At 44.3% G+C, this 25,529-nt stretch overlaps 1 protein-coding gene across 7 annotated transcripts in view; it reads left to right on the top strand.

Moving 5' to 3' along the window:
- The window catches only part of ARVCF (ARVCF delta catenin family member), a 317,630-nt gene that overhangs the window by 95,566 nt on the left and 196,535 nt on the right, over nucleotides 1-25,529 (top strand). For 6 of the 7 annotated variants that reach the window (XM_087705749.1, XM_087705751.1, XM_087705748.1 and 3 more), the window contains exons 3-5: nucleotides 1,307-1,372; nucleotides 16,264-16,362; nucleotides 21,543-21,790. In XM_087705749.1, coding sequence (XP_087561875.1) covers nucleotides 21,575-21,790 — 216 coding nt within the window. In that variant the 5' untranslated portion in view covers nucleotides 1,307-1,372; nucleotides 16,264-16,362; nucleotides 21,543-21,574. The remainder of the gene's footprint in view (nucleotides 1-1,306; nucleotides 1,373-16,263; nucleotides 16,363-21,542; nucleotides 21,791-25,529) is intronic. The other variant, XM_087705755.1, reaches the window with a different exon arrangement.

Here is a 25,529-nt window from a genome sequence, read left to right as displayed (position 1 = left end):
TAGCAGACACAGTCTGATTGGGGGACATGTTCCTCAGCAAAGGTGTCAAGATTATTTTGGTCTTTCCTTGGCAAAATATGTCAATTACAACTTCTCCTAAAAAATTTGTGACAGTTTCTTTTAGTTTCAGTATCTGTGTCCATGCTGTTAGGGGAGATACCACTTGGTACAGCAAGATTAGTCATTTGCCCCGGAGGGATTTATGAATGTAAAATTCCACTCCACATTTGCTGAGTTAACAATATGACATTATGAATAGAATACAACTTTCTAACAACCAGGGAGCGTAGAGTAAGTAGCAAAACCTGCAACTTAGCTGTTTTTCGCTTAGGTGAGAAAAAGACTTTTGGGCTGTAAGGACCAAAACACATTTAAGAGATTTAACAGTTTAACAGAGTTGGAAGGAACCTTGTAGGTCATCTAGTCCAACCCCTGCCCAAGCAAGAGACCCTATTCTATCTCTTACAGATAGCAGTCCAGTCTCTTCTTGAAAGCCTCCAGTGATGAAGCTCCCACAACTTCTGAAGGCGACTTCTGTTCCATGGGTTGATTGCTCTCGCTGTCAGAAAATTTCTCCTTATTTCCAGGTTGAATCTCTCCTTGGTCAGTTTCCATCCATTATTCCTTGTCTGGCCTTCGGGTGCTTTGGGAAATAGCTTGACCCCCTCCTCTCTCTGGCAGCTCCTCAAATATTGGAAGACTGCTATCCTGTCTTCTCTGGTCCTTCTCTTCCCTAGACTAGCCATGCCCAGTTCCTGTAACCGTTCATTGTATGTTTTAGTCTCCATTCCCCTAATCCTCTTTGTTGCTCTTCTCTGTACTCTTTCTAGAGTCTCCTTTTTATAGTGTGGTGACCAAATCTGGATGCAGGACTCTAGGTGTTACTAAGGCTTACATCATACATCTCCAGAACTTGTGAGTGCTCCAACACTCGAGGTTTTAAAGAAATGTTTAGATAGCCATTTGTCTGAAATGGTATAGACTAGATTTTCCTACTTGAGTGGGGTGGGAGATGGGTGTTGGACTAGAAGACCTCCAAGGTCCCCTCCAACTCTGTGGTTCTGTTATTTCTGTTAGGGTTGAAGAACTACTCATAGGAGGTAAGTCCCATTTTTTTTTTAAAATGTTCCTTCTTAACTGCAAATGTTTCGGCGGTCCAGCAACCAGCTTCGTTTTGTGCCGTTTTAGCACTCTTTTGAAGATAAAGAATTTTCAAAACCCTTCTGATATATATATATATATATAGATATAGATATTCTGTTGTATTGATCAGCTTCTAAGCTGTGTCTTTCTTGTTCCTTAACAGTTTTCGCCAACCTGGATATTCCCTGGGCTTTAACAGCAAGGAGGTAGATTTAGTACTAAAGCTATGGTAAGCAAAGGTTGACCTCAAATGCTATTGATGTTGACATTTTGATTATTTACTTGATCCTCGTAGTGCTTCCTTAACTAGATGACCTTTATGGGGTTTTTTCCCCCTCTCTCAAATGTTCTTGCATGATGGAAACCATACTTTGGATGGAGATTGTCAAATGTGTGAGGAGCTTCTCACATCCAGGTCATGGTTGTCCCAAAGGTATTTTTCCAAAAGGCAACTGGACTTTTTGAGGAGTTTTTCCCCCCCTTGAAAACATTTAGCTTCTCATCCAAGAAGCTTCTTCAGTTTCTGACCGAATGGTGGGGAATGGAAGGGTTTATATTCCTTGCAGTCATCTGATCCTTCAACACTCTTTCTGAATCTCCCTCCGCTAACGACCAGATGACTGCAAGGAATATAAACCCTTCCATTCCCCACCCTTCAGTCAGAAACTGAAGAAGCTTCTTGGATAGGAGTGAAACATCTTCAAGGAAAAATCAAGAAAGCCCAGTTGCCTCTTTTAGAAAGCTCCTTTGGGATAACCATGACCTGGATGACTGAGAATCTCCATAGACAATGCCAATAGGGCTTGACTGCAAATTTTATTTTGAATGAAACTTTTTCTTTCTTTCTTTCTTTCTTTCTTTCTTTCTTTCTTTCTTTCTTTCTTTCTTTCTTTCTCTCTCTCTCTCTTTCTCTCTTTCTCTCTTTTTCTCTTTCTTTTTCTTTCCTCCTTTACTTTCTTTTCTTTACCTCTCCCTTTCTCTTTCTTTCTTTCTTTCCTCCCCCTTTCTCTTTCTTTCTCTCTCTTTCTCTTCTTTCATTTTTTCTTTCTTACTTTCTTTTTTATTTCTTTTTTCTTTCCTCCTTTCCTTTCCTTTCTTTCCTTCTCCCTTCCTTCCTTCATTTCTTTCTTTCTTTTCTCCCCTTTCTCTTTCTTTCTCTTTCTCTCCTTTCATTTTTTCTTTCTTATTTTCTTTTTTCTTTCCTCCTTTCCTTTCTTTCCTTCTCCCTTTCTTTCTTTCTTTTCTCCCCCTTTCTCTTTCTTTCTCCCTCTTTCTCTCCTTTCATTTTTCTTTCTTATTTACTTTTTCTTTCCTCCTTTCCTTTCTTTCCATCTCCTCCCTTTCTTTCTTTCTTTCTTTCTTTCTTTCTTTCTTTCTTTCTTTCTTTCTTTCTTTCTTTCTTTCTCACCTTCTTTCTTTCACCCTCTCTCCCCCTCTTTTTCTTTCTTTCTTTCATTGCATCCGAGGTTCTTTTTATGCGGTTTCTTGCCGATGTCTTACCCTTTTAGTCCTCGCTGGTCTTTTGAATTTTATTTTGTTTACTTAATTTTACTGCAGATGCGCTTTATTCCGTCGAGCGATTCCAATCTCAAAATGGAAATATTTGACACAGTTCAAAAGTTTGCCCTTTGGAAAGTTTCACCCTGAAACTCTGAATTGCTATTTTTGTTCTGCTCGGGCTGAGACAAAACGGGCGATTTCTTGCTTTTCATAAAAAATCTGCAGAGTTGGGAACAAAGGGGGATTGTTTGTCCTAAATGTTTTGTTCCTGTTGTGCACTTATCTCTACGCCTTGCTTTTTCCCCCCTTTCTAAATAAAAATCAGTTTATTATAGTCAAAACCATTTACCTGTGGGAAATGTATTATTAATTGTACAGCGAATGAAGTTCAATAACAAAAACTGACTTTTGCGCCTCCAAGAATTAAGCAACAGAAGGTAATTCTTAATTCTTTCGCTCTGTTTAAATATTTTTTTTCCCTTTTGCAAACAAAGCTTGTGCAGGCATATTTACCACAGTTTCCTTTTCTCCTGGAAATCAGGTTCTGCTCCTGCCATATGTCAGTATTATTAGTATGATTTATTTATCATTTTTTCAGATTTACTGTTCCCTTTATAGCCAATCCTACTTGCGGCAGTGCACAATAAAATCCGAATAAAATCCTCGTACCTTGTTTGAAGAACAAACAGTCCTAATGAAACAATTTATTAAAACCACCGATTGAGGACAATATGCGGGGATGAAGATGCGGCAACAGAAGAATTTTTTAAAAGCCCAATGGAGATCGCCTCCTAAGAATGCAGCTCAGGGACAGCCTTAACGGGAAACGCAAAGCACTTGGAGGCCAGGAAAATAACAAACATGTAGCTGGGTAGATCTCTGGGGGGGAATCCAGTCTTAGGATGGGAGGATTGAATGCTCAAAGAATCTGCTGGTGGAACACGCTTCAACTCATCAAGCGGAGTTGTTCAGGGTGAAGTTTCCACAAGGATCTCAAGAGGAGGAGATTCCTTGAGGGTTTTTGAGATTGGGAAGATAAGGAAAAAAGATGTTGAGACTTCAGAAAGAGTGCAGAGGAGGGCAATTGTTTGAAATGGTATAGGGTTTCCTGCCTAAGCAGGGGTTGGACTAGAAGACCTCCAAGGTCCCTTCCAACTCTACAATTCCATTCTTTTCATTTCATTTCAAATCTTATTCAATTCTACTTCTAATCTTATTCTATTCTAATCTTATTCTATCCTATTCTATTGCAGTTCTAATTTCTTTTCTTTTCTGTTCTATTCTATTCATTTCATATCTTATTCAATTCTACTTCTAATCTTATTCCAATCTTATTTTATTCTAATCTTATTCTATTCTATTCCAGTTCTAATTTCTTTTCTGTTCTAGTCTATTCTATTCATTTCATTTCAAATCTTATTCAATTCTACTTCTAATCTTATTCTATTCTAATCTTATTCTATTCTATTCCACTTCTAATCTTTTTCTATTCTATTCTATTCTATTCTATTGAATCATCACAGTGCTTTCCACCCCTCTCTAAGCAGTTTATAGAGTCAGCCTCTTGCCCCCAACAATCTGGATCCTCATTTTACCCACCTCGTAAGGTCGGAAGGCTGAGTCTACCTTGAGCCTCGTGAGATTTGAACTGCCAAATTGCAAGGCAGCCGGCAGGCAGCAGAAATAGCCTGGAGTATTGCACTCTAGCCACTGCGTCACCGTGGCTCAGTAGATCCAATGTGGCTCACGAAAGATTTTGCTCTGGGGTGCAAACTTAACGTTTGAAGCATCAATCCAACCTTGGTTGGTGTCAGGAGATAAAGAGAGTCAGTTTGCATTAGTGTTCGGATGGCAATCTTTGGGCTGTTGGCCCAACGGGGAAGATTTTGAAAAACCTCCAGGAGAAGGGAAACTGGCAAGCCAACCTCTGTCACGCTGCCAGGAAACCTGTTAGACATGGCTTTCAGGAGTCAAGCTCAATTTGACCCTCTTTTGTCCTTGCAAAGCCCTGGTGCAAATGTTTGGCAGCCTGCCTCGGGATCTGCAGGGAAGGTGGAGTTACAGCTTGCCAATGGACTGTCCCTTCTTAATTAGAGCATTAGTTAATGCTTCGTTAGGATTCAGGCAGCTCTCCTCAACCGAAGTCTCCAAGATTTCTAGATCAAGGAATCCATTCCCTGCATTTGCAATTCTCCTCTTGACTTCCAAAGCAAAATTTATTTATTTAGGAAAATGTATCTGCCCCCTTTTGGTACTGTCCATGGGGTTTTCACCCTGCCTATTTAACATATATGCAGAGCACATCATGAGAAAGGCGGGGCTAGGCGAATCAAAAATTGGGATTAAGATTGAGAAATATCAACAACCTCAGATATGCAGATGACGCCACTCTAATGGCAGAAAGGGAAGAGGAACTAAAGAGCCTCTTAATGCGGGTAAAGAAGGAGAGTGCAAAAGTTGGCTTGAAAGTCAACATTAAGAAAACTAAGATCATGACATCCAGCCCTCTCGATTCCTGGCAAATAGATGGGAAAGAAATGGAGGTAGTGACAGATTTTATTTTCCTGACTATTTGAGAGACCGCCTCCTGCCAATTACCTCCCTGCGTCCCATCAGATCGCACAGAGTAGGCCTCCTCCGAATTCCATCCGCCAGCCAGTGCCGACTGGCGACTACGCGGAGGAGAGCCTTCTCAGTTGCAGCTCCGACATTATGGAACAACCTCCCCGTGGAGATCCGTACCCTCACCACAGTCCAGGCCTTCCGCACAGCCCTTAAGAACTGGCTATCCCGTCAGGCCTGGGGATAGGATTACTCTAACCCCGCCCGAATGTTGAGTGAATGTTGTGTTTTTACGATCAATTTTCTTTTAATCACGATTCTTTTCTTTTTAAGTCTTGTCTTGCACTCCCTTCCCTTCATTGTTGTAAGCCGCCCTGAGTCCCCTCAGGGAAAAGGGCGGCATATAAATTTCCAATAAAATCCTAAATCCTAAATCCTGGGCTCCAAGATCACTGCAGATGGGGACTGTAGCCAAGAAATTAAAAGACGCTTGCTCCTCGGGAGAAAAGCTACGGCAAATTTAGACAGCGTACTAAAAAGCAGAGACATCACCCTGCCAACAAAAGTGTGTCTAGTCAAGGCTATGGTTTCCCCAGTTGCAATGGATGGCTGTGAAGGTTGGACCATAAGGAAGGCTGAGCGCCAAAGAATGGAGGCCTTTGAACTCTGGTGCTGGAGAAGACTCCTGCGAGTCCCTTGGACTGTAAGGCAATCCAACCGGTCAGTCTTAGAGGAGATCAACCCTGACTGCTCTTTAGAAGGCCAGATCCTGAAGAGGAAACTCAAGTACTTTGACCACCTAATGAGAAGGAAGGACTCCCTGGAGAAGAGCCTAATGGGCGGAATGATGGAGGGCAAAAGAAGAAGGGGACTATGGAGAATGAGGTGGCTGGATGAAGTCACCGAAGCAGTCAGCGTGAGCTTCAATGGACAATCAACAATCATTGAAGCAGTTGATGGGCTCCATCCCACTCAGATGTCCCTAGGCCCATATTTTCAGGTCCTTTTGGAAGAGTGTTGAAATGAGACCAATGTTATCTCTGCAGGGATGATGTTCTACTGGGAGGAAGCCATCGTGGAGAAGGCCCTTCTTCTTGGTCCTGCTAGGAGAGGGGACCTGTAACATACTCTGTGGGTCTGGTAGATGTGACTGGGAAAGGATGGTCCTTCAGATAAGAGAGAAGGAGCCACCACAGAGAAAGCCGTTCTTCTTGGTCCAAACAGATAGACTTCTCTAGGAGAGGAGACCCATAGCATTCCCTACCTCCCCACTCTGGTGGGTCAGGTACAGGGGTGGGTTTCTGCCAGTTCTAACCTCTTCTATAGAAGAGGTTCCACAAATCTGTTCCAGCTCCCTCCTCCCGCCCGTCCGCACATCATCAAGATGAAGAGCGAGAGGAGGAATTCTGGGAGTTGAAGTCCACAAGTCTTAAAGCTGTCAAGTTTGAACACCCTTGGGGTTTTTTCCCCCTAAAGGGTTAGGGGTGCAAGGGTCTTGTAACTTGATAGCTTTAAGACTTGCGTGCTTCAAATGCCAGAGTTTCTGAGCCAACATTTTGGTTGCTAAGCAAGAGTGTTGTTATGTGAGTTTCACCAACTTTTACAAGTTGGCCATGCCCACCCATTCACATGGTTGTCAAGCCACTCCCACCCAGTCACATGGCCAGCAAGCCACTCCCACAAAGCAGGCCACATCTACAGAAGAGGTTCTAAAATATTTTGAAACCCACCACTAGATGTGACTGGGAAAAGATGTTCCTTCAAATAACCTGATCCCAAACCATGTAGGATTTTGAGGGTGACAACATGGCACTTTGAATTGAACCCAGGAGCAAATTGGCAGCCAGCGCTACAAAGCCTCTTTTGTTGGGTGCTGCTGCTAAGAAAAGCGGGATCCAGAATCTATCATGTCCGATGAGGAGGCTTGGAAGAAGCTGTCATTGAGAATGGATCTGCTTCTCAGGCCATTGAACGCCTGTGTGCAAAAAGACGGACGATTCCCGACAACTAAGGAGACACTGTACATTTGCTTCACGCTGCGATTGTTGGCTGGCGCTGTGAAAGAAAGAAACGGGCAACCTCAAAAAAAGGGAAAAAAATCACCCTGTTCTTCAAGACGGGAGTTGTGCGCGCGCGCGCACACACACAAGCACACACTCCCTCCTCTTTTCAGCTCTCTCTGCACAAGATCGATATTTTGGTCACAAGCTGGACATTAATTGCCTTCCAGTTTGTTCTGATAGTCCAGCAGCACATCCTTCTTCTCTCTTCCTCCCAAATTGTGGGTTATTGTGTTGATTGATTAGGTCCAGACTTGTTGACTTGAATGCAAGGAGAAGGCGTTGCAAGCCAGGGATGGACTTGAAGTTTGCAATTTTTTTGGGGGGGGTGGACCCTCCCCCCCCAAAAAAAGGCACTCGGCAAGGCTGGCTAGCTGGTTGTGAAGATAGGCAGGAAATCTGTGGGGTGAGGAATAGAATGAATGGATCCTGACAAGGAGGAATGCTATATTGTAATGCAGTTGTGCTTTTTGGGGTGAAGCAGAAGCGAAGGGATCTTCTGGATCGACCTACAGCAGCGACAGGAGGGAGTGTTTTCATCTACCCCCATCAGGCCTTAGGAATGACACGTAAACTATTATTTCTGAGTAGTTTCTTTATTGCTGTTCACCCATAGAAAGAATCTTGCCGGACTAAAGTAATTATCTGCACAACAACAGATAGACTCTGTTCATGGGGCATTGTTGTCTTCTCCCTGTTAGTAAGTGTTACTAGACAGCAGAGGGACAAAACGCCTCACCTTCTGGATTGCTTCTGTCTTATCAGTTTTGCCCAGATAGATATCTTTGCATTGTCTAGTTTGGTCTAGAGATGAAGGCACCAGGCTAGAAAGTGGGAAACTGGGGGTTCTAGTCCCACCTTAAGCCCGTGAAAGCTATCTGGGTGACATTGGACCAACCACCAGGAGACTGTGAATTCTAGTTTCGCCTTAGGCATGAAAGGCAGTTGGGTGATTTTGGGCCAGTCACCAGGAGACAGCGAATTCTAGTTCCACCTTAGGCACGAAAGTCAGTTGGGGATTTTGAGCCAGTCACCAGGAGGCAGCGAATTCTAGTTCCACCTTAGGCACAAAAGGCAGTTGGGGATTTTGAGCCAGTCACCAGGAGACAGCGAATTCTAGTTCCACCTTAAGCATGAAAGGCAGTTGGGCGATTTTGAGCCAGTCACCAGGAGACAGTGAATTCCAGTTCCACCTTAGGCACAAAAGGCAGTTGGGCGATTTTGAGCCAGTCACTAGGAGACAGCAAATTCTAGTTCCACCTTAGGCAGGAAAGGCAGTTAGGGATTTTGAGCCAGTCACCAGGAGACAGCGAATTCTAGTTCCACCTTAGGCACGAAAGCCAGTTGAGTGACATTGGACCAATCACCAGGAGACTGTGAATTCTAGTTCCACCTTAGGAACAAAAGGCAGTTGGGTGATTTTGAGCCAGTCACCAGGAGACAGTGAATTCTAGTTTCGCCTTAGGCACGAAAGCCAGTTGACTGACATTGGACCAATCACCAGGAGATTGTGAATTCTAGTTCCACCTTAGGCATGAAAGCCAGCTGGGTGAACTTTGGGTCAGTCCCGCTCTCTCAGCCCAGTCTACCTCACAGGATTGTCGTTGTGGGGAAAATAGGAGGACAAAAAGGAGTTTTGGATATGTTTGTCACCTGGAGTTATTTATATAAAACTAATAAAGGTGGGATATGAGGAAACAAAATAAATAAATTACTCCCTAGAGTAGAAATAGAAGCTGCCCTCATAAATCTCTTGAGGGGGGGGGACAGGAGCCGCCTCCTGCTTTCCTTGTAATTGCACGAGGGAAAAGAACCAGCGACAGGTTTTGTGAGGTGTGAAGGGAAAAAAAACCCCACATCAAACGCTTTTCCTCAGGTTCTCTCTGGACCTAATTAGCCATGTGGTGTTCTTTTCTGAGGTAAACGGCAGAGACCTCCCCCCCCCCGCGATTTAGAATCAAATGATAAGGATCATCTTTACTGTCGTTGTACTTAAATACAACGAAATTGGTCAGATTGGCTGAAATTACACACAAACACACACACACACACACAGGATCTCTTTTTTCTCCTTGTCCTCTGGTGGAGGATTTTCTTAGCATTCAAGTTCACCTCAGCAATTAACTGCAGCCAGATTCTGGTTTGTAGATAAAGATGCTAAGCCCTTTTGTGCTCCTAATGCTTGCACAAGGCTATTTATAGTATCAATTAATTCTTCATCTTGGTATGTGTCTTTGACACATCTGTTGTGAAGCCCACACAGAATTTTGTGTCTCTTAAGTCTGCATGAAGACGCCTGTGCGTTCTGCTTTGGTTTCACGTAGAGCTTTCTTTGTGTATGTATGTATGTATGTATGTATGTATGTATGTATGTATGTATGTATGTATGTATCTATCTATCTATCTATCTATCTATCTATCTATCTATCTATCTATCTATCTATCTATCTATGTATCTATGTATCTATGTATGTATGCATATGTACATGTGGGACGAGTTTGTGTGTATATATATGTGTGTGTGTGTGTTTGTGTGTGTGTGTATATATATGCAGGTCTTGGCGTATTCAGGTCTTTTCCCATGTAGGATTACGCCAAGACCTGCATATCTGTACCCATGAAAATCTACGTAAAATGTGTGTGTGTGTGTGTGTGTGTGTGTGTGTGTGTGTGTGTGTGTGTGTGTACCGGTATCTATGTATATGTGTGTGTGTTTGTATGTGTGTGTGTATGCATGTATCTATATGTGTATGTGTGTGTACATATGTATGCATGTATGTTTGTATATATATACACACATACATAAACACACAAGTATACATATACGTATGTGTGTGTATATGTATGTATGTGTGTATATACATACATACATACATACATACATACATACATACATACATACATACATACCTAAGGGACGTGGTGGCTCAGTGGCTAAGACGCTGAGCTGGTTAATCGGAAACCACCTTTGGTGGGAAGGGAACAGCATTCAGTGCGTCTTTGGCATTGAGTCATGCCGGCCACATGACCACGGAGACGTCTTCGGACAGCGCTGGCTCTTCAGCTTTGAAACGGAGATGAGCACCGCCCCCCTAGAGTTGGAAATGACTAGCACATATGTGCGAGGGGAACCTTTACCTTTACATACATACATACGTACATGCATACACATACACAAACACAGAGAGAAAGAGAGACATATACTTGAATGCAATTTTGGAAGAACTTCAGCCTAAACACTCCAAAGTTGGAGACGATAAGCTGGAGAAATAAATGGGGGGGAAAATGAAAGCATGCTTCGTCAGCATATGGAAGAATGTTCTCTCAGTAGTGGAACATCTATTTTGGTGGAAATGTCTATTTTGGCGCAGAAGATCCAACTATGAAAAATCTTAAACCGGGGATGGAGCACCCACAATTTCCAAGGCAAGACTTTCCACTGTTTCACTGTTAATTGTTCAATTAATAATTAATTTAACTGGTCAAGGCAAATTGGCACCAGATAAGAGGCAATGGACTTCAAAGGTGGGTTGGACTTGGATTTCTGACTGGGATGTAGAAACTCTAAACTGATGATGCATTTGACCTCAGCCTCACCTTGGTCATCTCTTGCAGTTCTGGAAGTGTGGTGTCTAGAACCATGTACAATATTCTAGATCAGCGGTCACCGACTGGGTGTCCGTGAGAAAATTTGGGTGGAACGCATAAAAATTATTTGCATTTTTTATATTGCACTAAATTAGGGGCCCTCCAAACTATGGCCCCTGGGTCTGATACGTGCAATGAATGTTTGTGCTGCTGCAGACTCTCCCCCTTTGGGGTCTTTTTGTGTGGGTCGGAGGGGGGGGGGCAGAAATTCTGACTTGAGGTCTGCTTCAGCCTACTGGTGGGGGGCTTTGGGCGAAGGCTGGAGGGAAGTGCCGCTGGTGGGGAAGAGCCGGAGGGCCTTGTTCCAGTGGGACTGCATCATGGCCTGGAATTGGCTGACCAACTCATCCCGCTGAGCCTCCAGGCGCCGGCACCTGGCCTTGCACTCCCACAGGTCTTCCCTCTGTTTGGAAAGCCTATGCTGGTAGTCCTCAGTGAGGTGCTTCTGCTGAGCCTCTTTCTCAGCCAGATCCAATTTGAACTCAGCTGTTTTGCCAACTCTTTCTCATGGTGGCTGCTTAGCTCCAACAACTGCTTCCTGTTGGGACCCCAAGGAACCCGGGCGGGCAGGTGAGGAGTGGCTGGGAGGGCGGGGTGAATAGAGGCTGGCAAAGCGCCCCTGGAGGTGAGTGACATCGAGTTGGCCACGCCCACCCAATCACATGACCACCCAGCCAGTCACTAGGCAGATCATATTAGTGGTCCACGGGAATTAAAATTATGAATTTAGTGGTCCCTGAGGTCCAAAAGGTTTGTGACCCCTGCTTCTAGTTGTGGTCTCATCAGGTCTGAAGAAATAGCTATGGTAATTAATAATGATAATAGCCAACTACTAAACAGGTTTGCTGACGTCTTGGAGAATTGAGATTCAAAGGTGCATTTGATCATGATAACGATTTTGAGGAGAAAATAACTCTTGGCATACAAAGATTTGACTCTTTGGTCTTGTCGCTGAGCATATTTTAGCACGCGGGCAAGTTTCGTGGCTGGAGAGAAGATTGACAGCACATAATTTGATTTACTGTATGCTTAATCCATGCTACTCTGTGCTGTTCAGAAATGGAGCCAAGCAAACATTTGTTCTTGGTTTTATGGATGGCTCAGTAAACATTTATGAGAGATGATGATTTGCGACGGTTTTCAGTAAACCTTGGTGAAGCTAAGTGGTTTTAGTTGCTTCCTATGGCCTCTTGAACTGAGTGAAGATCTTTATTTAGAAACTGAATAACATTGATCTCCATGGGGGGGGGGTGGGGGGGAGAGGGGATGCTTTAGTACCTAAGTAAGCCCATGTTCATTCCCACTGATTGGAATTTCTTGTTTTAAAAAAATCAGGAGCCGAGGTGGCGCAGTGGTTAAATGCAGCACTGCAGGCTACTTCAGCTGACTGCAGTTCTGCAGTTCGGCTGTTCAAATCTCACCGGCTCAGGGTTGACTCAGCCTTCCATCCTTCCGAGGTGGGTAAAATGAGGACCCGGATTGTTGTTGGGGGCAATATGCTGACTCTGTAAACCGCTTAGAGAGGGCTGAAAGCCCTATGAAGCGGTATATAAGTCTAACTGCTATTGCTAGGATGAAATTCATGCATATACTGGTTAGCAGCTCAAGAGAATCTAACAGAATCTAACAGAATCTAACAGTTGGAAGGGACCTTGTAGGTCATCTAGTCCAGGGGTCCCCAACCTTGTGGGGTCTCTGGTGATGCATGAGCTTGGTGGTTTTCTTACAGACATTTCACGACCCAACTAGGTAACATCATCAGTGCTAGAAGGGAGGGAGGTCTGCAGAGAGGAGCAGGAGCAGGAGGTGGACTGTGGGAACTTTGGTGCTCTCTAAGCTTGATTGCTTTTTTTGCACACTTTCATTACCCAACCAGGTAACATCATCAGTGCTAGAAGGAGTGGGTTTTGTACAGTTGAGGAGGACGATGACTGTGTGGTCCTTAGTGGTCTCTGAGCTTGCTTGTTTTCTTGTAGACATTTCATGACCCAACTACGTAACCTCATCAGTGCTAGTAAGGAGTGCAATTTGCTGTCAGTTTATATTCTGGTGATTTACCTGTCTGGATGGGTGAGTGGGGGTCTTAGAGATTCTTTGGTTTGTTTGTTTACTGATGGTTCTTTGACAGTTTCCCGATCGGGGTATTGTTTACTTGATTGTTGGTCTAAAGTTAACCTTGGACTTAATCTTTGCTGATCGGAGTGCTGATTACTAATGGAGAGGTGCTGGAATCTTTGTCACTTTTGCATAGTCTATAGATCAGTGATAGCAACCTTTTTTGGCATCGAGTGCCCAAACCGGATTGTGCATGCATGTGCATGCACTGGAGCGCTAGAAACATGAAGACCAGCTGACCAGTGCACATGCGTGCACCAGTGGTGAGATTCAGCCAGTTCGCACCTAGTCGGGGAGAACCGGTTGTTAACTTTTTAAGCAGTTTGGAGAACTGGTTGTTGGAAAAAAATCTCCTTTTGTTTCTTTCTACTTTACAAGGCTAATCCTGTAAGGAAGGCAGGAAGGAAACATTCTGGTTTTATTTCTATCCTAATCTTTATTGCCCTGCTTACAGAAACTGCCTCTCCCGTTAACCCTTATTACATTTTAACTGCTAAGGTGAAGCGTCCATTGACGTGAGTGACGTTGAGTTGGCCATGGCCACCCAGTCACATGACCACTGAGCCATGCCCACCCAGCCCTTCATTAGGGCAGAGAACCAGTTATTAAATTGTTTGAATCCCACCACTGGCATGCACCGACCAGGTGGTCTTTGGGGTTCCCGCATGCGCATATATGCCAGCCAGCAGGTCTTCACATGCATTGGAACATTGGAAACCTGAAGACCAGCTGGTCTGTTTTTTGACTGGTTTGGGGGCCATTTTAAGGCCGGTTTTGTTTTTCCACCAGAAAAACAAAATGGCCAGAAAAAAGGCCCAGAAAACCACCCCAAAACTGTCCTTTTTTGGCCTTTTTCAGGCCATTTTTTGGCGCTTAGCCGGCTGCTGCACATGTGCACGCCGGAAACCAGAAGAGCAATTGGCGATGTCATGTGTGCCCACAGAGAGGGCTTTGCGTGCCACCTCTGGCATGCGTGCCACAGGTTCGCCATCACGGCTATAGATGTTGTTCATGTCCATGAGTCTATTTGACAGCTGTTTTGTCCGAGTGCCAGGCTTCTAGAAATTCCCCGGTGTTCTTGGGCTTGGCCTGGTCTAGGAGGGTCACATTTCCCCCATTGAAACTGTGGTCGAATCTGTTTATATGTTTGTGAAATCAAAGAATTACCACCATGTTTTCTGACTGCCAGTTGGTGCTCATGGATGCATTGAGCCAGTCTTCTGCGTTTCTCCTGCAAAAGTAGTTGTTGCAGTTCTCAACTCTGTACGGTGTAAAATGATTCCTGTTTTTCTGCCAAGGGATAAATTTCATGGACTAACTTATGCAGTCGAAATTAAAAACGAAACCCCCAACCTTTTTTCCCTCCTAAATTGGGGGATATTTCCCCCTTTTATTATTATTTTTTCATCGAGACATTTCCTCTCTCTTCAATCTCTCCTTGGCTGAACTCTTTGTTTCACGGATTACTTTGGGGTGTGAGTGTGGGTATGTGTGTCTACCTTAAACAAAAAACCCTTCCCTGATCCTTCCTCCCCCCCTTGATTTCTTCTGACATCACCACACTGTGACTGTCTGTCTTGTGTCTGCATTGAAATTGCCGTCTTTTGTCCGCCGCTTTTCATTGGTGTGGGATTGTTGATAATCAGCCAAATTAGAGGAGGAATTGAGAGCAAAGGCCATTGAAGCAAAAAGAAAGGTCTCTCCAGTTGGAGCAGAGGAGAAAGGAGCTTAGCTTGGAAATGGAATTTGCTGGACTCTGCAAGGAGACACATTCAGAAGAATATGTAATAATGACTTCCTTAATAGCTCACTCAGCACTCCGCTAAATTGGGGGGGGGGGCTCTCAAGTAACAAAACAGAGCTGATGGTATCACCCAGAAAGGAATCTCTACATTACTACAGAAGACAACAAAAGGCAAAAGACTAGTTCTAAGTTCTCAAGATGTTTATGATAATGTAGTCAGGGAGGCGGGGGGGGGGGGGACGGGACACCCAATATAGAAAGCCAGTTTGGTCTAGTAGTTAAGGCACCAGACTAGAAAGCAGGAGAGCGTCAGTTCAAGTCCTGTTTTAGCCATGAAAGCCAGCTGGGTGACTTTGGGCCAATCACCAGGAGATGGTGAGTTCTAGTCTTTCCTTAGTCATGAAAGCTCACTAGGTGACTTTGGTCCAATCACCAGGAGATGGTGAGTTCTAGTCTTGCTTAGTTATAAAAACTGACTGGGTGACTTTGAGCCAATCACAGGGAGATGGTGAATTCTAGTCCTTCCTTAGTCATGAAAGCCAGTTGGCTGACTTTCAACCAATCACCAGGAGATGGTGAGTTCCAGTCTTTCTTATCATGAAAGCTGACTGGGTGACTTTGGACCAATCACCAGGAGATGGTGAGTTCTAGTCTTGCTTAGTTATAAAAATTGACTGGGTGACTTTGAGCCAATCACAGGAGATGGTGAGTTCTAGTCCTGCCTTAGTCATTAAAGTCAGCTGGGTGACTTTGGGCCAGTTCCTCCCTCTCAACCCAACCCAACTGACAGGATTATTGTTATGGGGTAAATGTGTCCAAGTGTGATTGGACACACAAGGAATTTGTCTTTGGTGCATAATATGCTCTCAGTGTACATAAGGAGAATAAAATACATTCACCAAGAATAAAAAAATACAACATTTAGTGATAGTCTATCAAGTCATACTAGTAAACAAATAAAATAATATAAATTGAGAGATACTAGCAACATGGTTATAGTCATAAGTGGGGAGAGATAGATACTAGGAAGGAAGAGAAGAATAATAGTAATACAGTCTTAGTAAATTATTTGAGGGAATTATTTGTTTAGCAGAATGATGGCATGGGGGGGAATTATCCTTGTGTCTCATTGTTCTAGTAGTTTGGTGTGTAAAGCCCTATATTATAGAGTTGTTGTGAAGGTAGGAGTTGAAACAATTTATGTCCAGGATGCGAGGGGTCTGTAGATATTTTCACAGCCCTCTTTTTAACTCTTGCAGTGTGCAGGTCCTCAATGGAAGGCAGGTTGGTAGCCATTGTTTTTGTTTTCTGCAGATCTAAACTCTAAACTCCTTGTTCTCTATAGTTTTTGTTCATTTTCTCCCCTGTCTGCAGCTAATCTTCTTTGGTGAACTAAAACATGTAGAAACAACGGAGCGTAATCTTACTAACGCCTTGCCAACTAACCTCTCTTCTTTTTCTCTCTCTTTTTTCCTCTCTCTTTCTTTACAGCTTTTTCTGCTTAAGGTTGTCTGTGGCTTCATTTCCTCTAGAGATTAATGTGTGATGTCCCAACCTTCTTAACACAAAGACCTTCCTAAACCTTCTTAGGTGTGTATTTTTTTCCCCTTCCTCAATGCATGTTTTTCCAAAATTGCATGAGGGGAATGTTGCATGCCCTGGAATGCTACTTAAGATCTGCACGGTTCTAACTATAGGTAGTCCTTGACTTACAACCACAATTGAGCCCAACATTTCTGTTGCTAAGAGAGACCGTTGTTAAGGGAATCACCACAGCCGTTGAGTTAATAACACGTTTGTTAAGTGAATCTGGTTTCCTCATCGACGTCGCTCGTCAGAAGGTCACAAAAGGGAATCACATAGGACACTTCAACCGTCATAAATATGAATCGGTTGCCAAGGGTCTGAATTTAGATCAGGTGATCATAGGGATTCTGCAGCGGTCGTAAAGTGTGAAAACTGGTCACTTTTTTCAGTGCTGTTGTAACTTTGAACTATCAATAAACAAATTGTTGTAAGTCGAATGCCACCTATATAAGGTTTCACTGCCTAGTACAGGGTTGCTCAACCTTGGCAACTTGAAGATGTCTGGACTTCAACTCCCAGAATTCCCCAGCCAGCAAATGCTGGCTGGGGAATTCTGGGAGTTGAAGTCCAGACATCTTCAAGTTGCCAAGGTTGAGAAACACTGGCTTAGTAATTAAGTTCATTTTTTTTTACAAATGCCACAGAGCAACAAAAGATTACATACTTTAGAGCCGCGGTGGCGCAGTGGTTACAGTGAAGTTCTGCAGGCTACTTCTGCTGTCTGCCGACTGCCTGCAATTTGGCAGTTCGAATCTCACCAGACTCAAGGTTGACTCAGCCTTCCGTCCTTCTGACGTGGGTAAAATGAGGACCCAGATTGTTGAGGGCAATAGGCTGACTCTGTAAACCGCTTAGAGAGAGCTGTAAAGCACTGTGAAGCAGTATATAAGTCTATTATTAGTGCCCTTCCTTCCTTCCTCCCTCCCTCCCTCCCTCCCTCCCTCCCTCCCTCCCTCCCTGCAGTATTGCAGGCTAACTCTGCTGACTGCCACGAGTTCAATCCTGACCGGCTCAAGGTTGACTCAGCCTTCCATTCTTCCAAGGCTGGTAAAACGAGGACCCAGATTGTTGGAGGGCAAGAGACTGTAAAACCGCTTAGAGAGAGGGCTGGAAAGAACTGTGAAGTGGCATATAAATCTAAGTGCTATTGCTATTAGATGCCTGGAATGTCCCATTTTCTGGCTTTGACATACAGAATTCTGATACCCAAATTGGACTCCCATTAATTCCGACTGACTGTTCAAAATAAGTTTGTCATCCCCCTTTATTGATAAAATATAATCTCATTAAATCTAGCTATACAAACCATCTGAGAGGATAGTTAGTTCAGGGGCAAGACTGTAGGGAAGAAAACAGAAAGCTTTTATATACCAAAACTGGCTTTTCCCCAAATTTTTGAAGGTGTTAAATGTATAAATAGCACAGCGTAACCCACAGATTTAACTTCAAATTCTTCTAAGTAGATTTGTGGCTGACATTTCCTAGTCTCTTCATTTAGTTACTAATGATAAAGCAGATAAGAACTGAGTTAGCTGAACCTGGATGAATAATCAGAAAATAATTAGCGAAGACGTTGCAGAAAAGTCTCATCCATCTTTCCAAGAAGAATTTAGTAAGTTCCTTTTCCGAATGAACAACTGTTATAACCATCCTACTTTAAATAGCTTCTCATCATGCTCCTTTCACAGCAGACTTCCAAAGAGAGTTAAACAATGGGACGGAATGAATGAGTAGCTTTACTCCATGTAGTGAGCGTTGAAAGCAAAGGGAAATTTGAACCAGGGCCTACTCATCACTTGATTTTACAGGTAGTCCTCGACTTAATGATCACAATTGGGCCCCAAATTTCTGTCGCTAAGTGAGACATTTCTTACGTGAGTTTTGCTCCGTTGTCTGACTTTTCTTGCCATGATTGTTAAGTCAACCACTTGCTAATAGTTAAGTTAGTAACACAGCTGTAAAATGAATCTGGCTTCCCCATGGATTGGCTCGTCAGAATGTCGCAAAAGGGGATCACGTGACCCCAGGACACTGCAACCGTCATAAATATGAGTTGGTTGATGAGCATCTGAATTTTGATCATGTGACTTTTGGGGATGCTGCAGCGGTCGTAAGTGTGAAACAGGCTTCTGAAGTCATCTTTTGCAGTGCTTGTTCTGACCTCGACTTCCCAAAAGCATGAAGCCGACTCCTCATCCCGATAAAACCCCTTTTATTTAGGTTAAAGGGAATTCCTCTGCAGCAAAGTCCCGGCCAAAAGTCTTTCAAGAGATTTCACAACTTTATCAGGCTTGGAGAACTGCCAGGCTGATATCTTCCAAACGCCACACTGTAACAGCAATTACTTGGCAAGAACTCAGGAACAGATCTTCACCCTAATGAATTGAACTAATCGTCTCCTGCAAACTCCACTCCCCTTTCGCTCCTCTTTTATTCTCTATGGGAGGGGCCATTCACCATTCACCTGTGGCTTTATTCCCAAGTTGACCCTGATTTCTTAGATGTTCTTTTCTTCTGGCAACTCTGCAGATGCGCATCCTGGGAACAGGCTCCAGCTGTTCTTCTGGCCCACTGATGTCTGACTCTGATGGCAGCTGATAACTGTCAGGCAGCCCTGGCGCCTTCTCTGCCTCTGACACAGAGCCCTCATCAGAGCCTTCCCCAGACTCCAGGATAGTCCCATATTCCCCCTCAACCTCCTCACTGTCTGAATCTGCTGGCGGGCCACAACAGTGCTGTTCTAACTTTGAATGGTCATTAAATGGATAGTTGTAAGTCGAGCACCACCTGTAATTCCAACCACTCCACTTTCTTGATTCTTGGGAGAATTTTACTCCTGTGCAGCCAGCTTTACCCAACTGAGGCCTTTTGTGAAGCTGTGTACTTGTGTGAGAATGGCCTTGGTACATGGAAAAAAGAGTACGGACCAGAGACCAGCCAGATCAGAGGCAGTTGAGCCCTCAGCACACATTCCTGACCATAGCAAAAAGATCTTTAATTGATCTTTCTTTTCCTGTAACGGCAGTGGTGAAATTCATTTTTTTTTTACTACCGTTTCTTTGGGCGTGGCTTGGTGGGCGTGGCAGGAGAAGGTTACTGCAAAATCCCCATTCCTCCCCACTCCAGGGGAAGGATACTGCAAAATCCCCATTCCCTCTCCCCTCCAGGGGAAGGTTACTGCAAAATCCCTATTCTCACCCCACTCCAGGGGAAGCTTACTGCAAAATCCCCATTCCTCCCCACTCCAGGGGAAGCTTACTGCAAAATCCCCATTCCCTCCCCACTCCAGGGGAAGGATACTGCAAATCCCCATTCCCTCCCCACTCCAGGGGAAGGATACTGCAAAATCCCCATTCCCTCCCTACTCCAGGGGAAAGGAACTGCAAAATCCCCATTCCCTCCCCACTCCAGGGGAAAGGATACAGCAAAATCCCCATTCCCTCCCCACTCCAGGGGGAAGGTTACTGCAAAATCCCCATTCCCACCCCACTCCAGGGGAAGGATACTGCAAAATCCCCATTCCGCCCCACTCCAGGGGAAGGATACTGCAAAATCCCCATTCCCTTCTGATCAGCGGGGACTCCAGAGGCAGAGAATAGATGGGGTGGGGCCAGCCAGAGGTGACATTTGCTGGTTCTCGGAACTACTCAAACTTTCTGCTACCGGTTCTCCAGACCCTGTCAGAACCAACTGGATTTCACTCCTGCATAACGGCATGCAAGCATGGAAACAAGTTTATCCTTTTTTTGGTCTGTCAATTGCATTTTGCTGTTCGTCTCTGAAGCACTTTGCAGCATGTGGTGTGAAGTGTTCCGCTTCGGTTTGGTTACATATCTTAGATTCTATCGTTAAAATTTGGAAGTGTTTTTTGAGTTGCCTTGTTGGGCGACTTTTATCTATGTCAGAGGGGTCCAACCTTGGTGATGTTTTAAGACCTGTGGACTTCGAGCTCCCAGAATTCATTTGTCCCATTTTATATCCTTCCTTGACCCGGGTGTTAACTGCATCCCTGCAGTTGTTAAGTTAGTTGCTCGGTTGTTAAGTGATTCTGGCTTCCCCAATGACTGTGCTTGTCCGAAGGTCGCAAAAAAGGGACAGCGTGATCCTGGGACCATCATATAGATGAGCCAGTTGCAAGTGGGGATGCTGCAACGGTTGTAAGTGTAAAAAATGCTCCTTTTTTTCAGTGCTGTTGTAACTTTGAATGGTCACTTAAAGAATGGTTGTAAGTCGAGTTGAAGTGTTGTGACTGTTGGCCACCGGCCCCTCCAGCAGTCGAATCAGAGGAGGAGGAGGAGGAGGAGGAGGCATGGGAGTCAAGGTCAGCATCAAGGCAACCCGAGAGCTCCAAGGGGGAAGAGGGAATTGGGCTGTCAGAGAGAGAGAGAGAGAGAAAGAGAGACAGAGACAGAGACAGAGACAGACAGAGAGACAGAGAGAGAGACAGACAGAGAGACAGAGACAGAGAGAGGGGGACAGAGAGACAGAGAGACACACACACACAGAGAGACAGAGAGAGGGACAGAAAGACACAGAGAGAGAGACACACAGAGAGAGACAGAGAGGGACAAAGGGAGAGAGAGGGGGGGACAGAGAGAGAGGGACAGAGAGGAGGGGACAGAGAGAGAGGGGGACAGAGAGAGGGACAGAGAGAGAAAGAGAGACACAGAGAGAGACAGAGACAGAGAGAGGGACAGAGAGACAGAGAGAGACAGAGGTGGAGCCTGGGCCGTCCTTCAGCCCTCAGATGGAGAGTCAACAGGACTGGAGGTGGCTGATGAGGAAGAGGAGGAAAAGCTGGGTCCAGTGCCTGATGTGCAGAAGGCAGAGGAGAAGAGAGTAGTGAAAATCTATGGGCCGGTCCTTGGGACAGAAGAGCCATTGCTGCTAGCAAGGCCCCACCCTAGCTCTGGGGATAAAAGGCAGGGAGCAGAGATGAACAGATGTGGGCAGACAACTATCCATCTCCCTGCCAGACAGACTTGTTAGCTTGGGTTGAGAGAGAGAAACTTTTTGCCGGGGCTGCCGGCGTTCCTAATAAAGGAATCTTTTGAGTTGACTTCAGAGGGTTTGTTGTGTTTGGGGAGCTGGGCCGAAACGTGAAGTCCACAAGGTTGCCAAGGTTGGACAACTCTGCCATTTTACTCCTGTGTCACCCTAATTTTCGTCCTTTGCCCTATCAGTGACCAAGCCAGACTTTTTGATCCCAACAACCATGGATGACTATGATATCCGATCCGCAGCGAGCATCCTGGCCTCTGTCAAAGAGCAGGAGGCTCGCTTTGAGCGGCTCACCCGAGCCCTGGAAGAAGAACGCCGCAACGTCTCCCTGCAACTCGAGCGGGCCAACCAGCCCTCGGATCGCATAAACGTCTGCAACATTGGCAGTGGGCAGCCCCTAGCGACTGCTTGGCAGCAGCTGGTTCTGCAGGTAACGGACCTGCTCTTCTCTTTTGACCCCACAGATTGACATGCCCTAATGGTTAAAATGGTGTGGTCTTTCCCTAGGATTCGTCCTTTCCATCATTATAATCATCATCATCATTTGCTGGGTGGAGTCTGGGCAACTGAATGGAGCTGAGTGTTTTACTGGCCGGATGCCTTCCTGTCGCCAGGGTGGAGTTTTGTTCAGCAGATATATATTCTCATCTTTCCCAGAGAGAGAAATATCTGCCTCTACCTATGGATTGAACTCACAGCCTCCTGACTGTGAGGTGAGAGCTCCACCTCCAGGCCACCACGCCACTTCTGCTATTTCCATTCGTTTTAATCATCATCATTTAACGACCCCCATAATCCCTTGTAGGGTGGAGTCTGGGCAACTGAATGGAGCTGAGTGTTTTACTGGCCGGATGCCTTCCTATCGCCAGGGTGGAGTTTTGTTCAACAGATATATATTCTCATCGTGCCCAGAGAGAGAAATATCTGCCACTACCTAGGATCGAACTCACCACCTCCCAATTGCGAGGTGAGAGCTCCCCCTCTAGGCCACCGCACCACTTCTGCTGTTTCCATCGTTTTAATCATGTGAGCAAATAAAATGAGCACAGAATGACCATTGTTTCCTTGGATGTTGGATGGGCTGACCCTTAAGGTGGCAAAGATGGCTTGATTGCAAGGCTTGGAAGATGACCAGCTACTAGTAGAAGAGAATATTTGTAGTTTAGGATTGAACAATGAGGTCCTTGGTGCTCTCTGAGCTTGGTGGCTTTCTTGCAGAAGGTTCATTACCAAATAGGTCTAATCATCAGAAGAATCCACCCCCCTTCTAGCACTTGATGTTGTTACCTAGTTGGGTCATGAAACTCCTACGAGAAAATCACCAAGCTCAGAGAACACCAAGGACTTTCATGGATGATCAGGTCCAGAGCAACAACGGACAACAGTGCTTTGTTGATTCACACCTTCGGTTTGCTAGAAGAAGAATGGAGCTTGACCCAAATGTTAATAATCAGGCAACATCAAGTAGTATACTTATATATTTATGACTGTTTTATGCATTATCTAGATGGTTACATGAGCACAGTCCATGTTCCAGAGAATGGGCTTACTTATGGAGTATTTTCATTAATAATAAGTATGTTAATATTGGTTATTGGGAAGGGGTAGCTCATTGGCTAAGGCTCAGCTTGTCAATATGAAAGGTCGGCAGTTTGAATCCCTAGCACCATGTAACGGAGTGAACTCCCATTACTTGTCTCAGTTTTGGCCAACCTAGCCGTTCGAAAGCAGGTAAAAAATGCAAGTAGAAAAATAGGGACCATCTTTGGTAGGAAGGTAACAGCGTTCTCTGCGCCTTCGGCGTTTAGTCATGCCGGCCACATGACCATGGAGACGTCTTCGGACAGTGCTGGTTCTTTGGCTTTGAAGCGGAGATGAGCACCGCCCCTAGAGTTGGGAACGACTAGCACATATGTGCGACGGGAACCTTTACCTTTACCTTAATACTGCTACCAGCAATTCTAGCAACAATTGCCATATTGGTGATCCTAAGTAGGCTTTCATTTCTATCATCTGTAGACTTTGGGGGTTGTGAACGCAACACATCTGGGGGAGAATATATTGATAACAACTGAGAATAAGGAATGGTTGGTTGTTCCAGAGAATGGTTGCCCAGCTCTTGTGCTGTTAAAATGACCCACTTCTATGTCTTCTACAAGGCAACGCTATTTTTATAGCAGTCTTTTGCAATTTGGTGCCTGCAGAATTTCAAGAATTTCCAATACATCTGAAGGTCCCTAAGGATCGCAGGGGGCGGTGGGAAGGGGAGGGAGGAGAAACTGCTTAGTAATCCACTTGTCAGTCTCTTGAGATGCTCAGGTGAGTCACTTCTCCATGTCACCTGGTGAGAGGAAGTACGCTAAGGTGGAACCATTTCTTGATTTTGCCGTATCTCCTTTCTAAGGCTGTTTGCTCCTATTCTCCCTGCAACATTTCATTGCAAAGAATTCATTTCTCCTTTAGCTTTTTAAAACCAAGCCTTGCTGGTTAATGTATCGCGCTGTTTTCCCGTCCTTTGCTGTTTTTCTAACAAAGCTGTTGTCTCTTGTTTAAATTACTATATGTGTGTTGTTAAACCTCCACGCCAATTCCCGATAGAGTGGAGTGTGTAAATATCTTTAAGAGTCGTGTATTGTTTTCTTTGCTTTAGGCACATGGAGTCATTGCTTGAGGAAATGGAAACTGAAGTAGGCTAAATCAAATTTTATTGTCTCCAGCTTCAGAATTAACCTAATATACTGGTCTTCCTGGGAAAAAAAGGAACCTCTCTGTATTTATTATTCTTTCTCGGCTAGTTATAAATCTATTTTCTCCATCTGTTGAGAAACGTTGTGCCCAAAAGGTAGCTGAGTTTGCAATGGATTTTTACTTGCTTTTTTGGGTGTGTGTGTGTGGGTGGGTGAGCGAAAGGGAAGTCCGCAATATATTGATTTCTGTTCCGCCAGCAAGCAGAGTGACCTGAATCTTCCTCAAGCTAGCAAAAGACCTGAATTTTAACAAGCCGCCGGTGTTTACTTAGGCTAAACAAACTCCGTTTCACACACCCAGCAGGTTCTGGGTAGCTGTGGATCAAAATGCTAATGGCCATGTGTCACCCTGGACATCAGTTATATCTTTTTTTAAACTCTAAAAACCTGACCTTGTAGCTAGAAATTAGAGATATAGATAGATAGATAGATAGATAGATAGATAGATAGATAGATAGATAGATATGGATGGATGGATGGATGGATGGATGGATATAGACACACACAGGAATAAGCATGGATAGACAGACAGACAGACAGATAGGTATGGATGGATACAGACACACACACAGGAGGCATGGAGAGGTAGGTAGGTAGGTAGGTAGGTAGGTAGGTAGGTAGGTAGGTAGGTAGGTAGATAGATAGATAGATAGATAGATAGATAGATAGATAGATAGATAGATAGATAGGGATGGATGAATATACACACACACACAGGAATAGGCATGGAGAGATAGATAGGTAGATAGGTAGATAGGTAGATAGATAGATATGGATGGATGGATGGATGGATGGATGGATGGATGGATGGATGGATGGATAGATAGATAGATAGAGATGGATGAATATAGACACACACACAGGCATAGGCATGGAGAGATAGATAGGTAGGTAGGTAGGTAGGTAGGTAGGTAGGTAGGTAGATAGATAGATAGATAGATAGATAGATAGATAGATAGATAGATAGATAGAGATAGATGAATATAGACACACACACAGGCATAGGCATGGGGAGATAGATAGATAGATAGATAGATAGATAGATAGATAGATAGATAGATAGATAGATAGATAGATAGAGATGGATGAATATAGACACACACACAGGCATAGGCATGGGGAGATAGATAGATAGATAGATAGATAGATAGATAGATAGATAGATAGATAGATAGATAGATAGATAGATGATAGATAGATAGAATGAATAGGAATGGATGGATGGATGGATTGATGGATGGATAGATATAGAAAGACAGACAGACACACACACACACACATAAGCATAGGAATGGAGACAGATAAAAAGATAGATAGATAGATATCTGTATCTGTGTCTGTCTGTCTGTCTATCTGCCTGCCTGCCTGCCTGCCCGCCCGCCTAAAACAACCCAAAATACCGATCTGGGGTTGAATATGTAA

Source organism: Thamnophis sirtalis, unplaced genomic scaffold (assembly GCF_051295495.1).
Source record: "Thamnophis sirtalis isolate CommonGarterSnake01/CBP01778 unplaced genomic scaffold, rThaSir2_p1.2 scaffold_2, whole genome shotgun sequence".
In the NCBI taxonomy this organism is placed as follows: Eukaryota; Metazoa; Chordata; class Lepidosauria; order Squamata; family Natricidae; genus Thamnophis; species Thamnophis sirtalis.
This window is presented reverse-complemented; position numbering and strand designations above follow the sequence as displayed.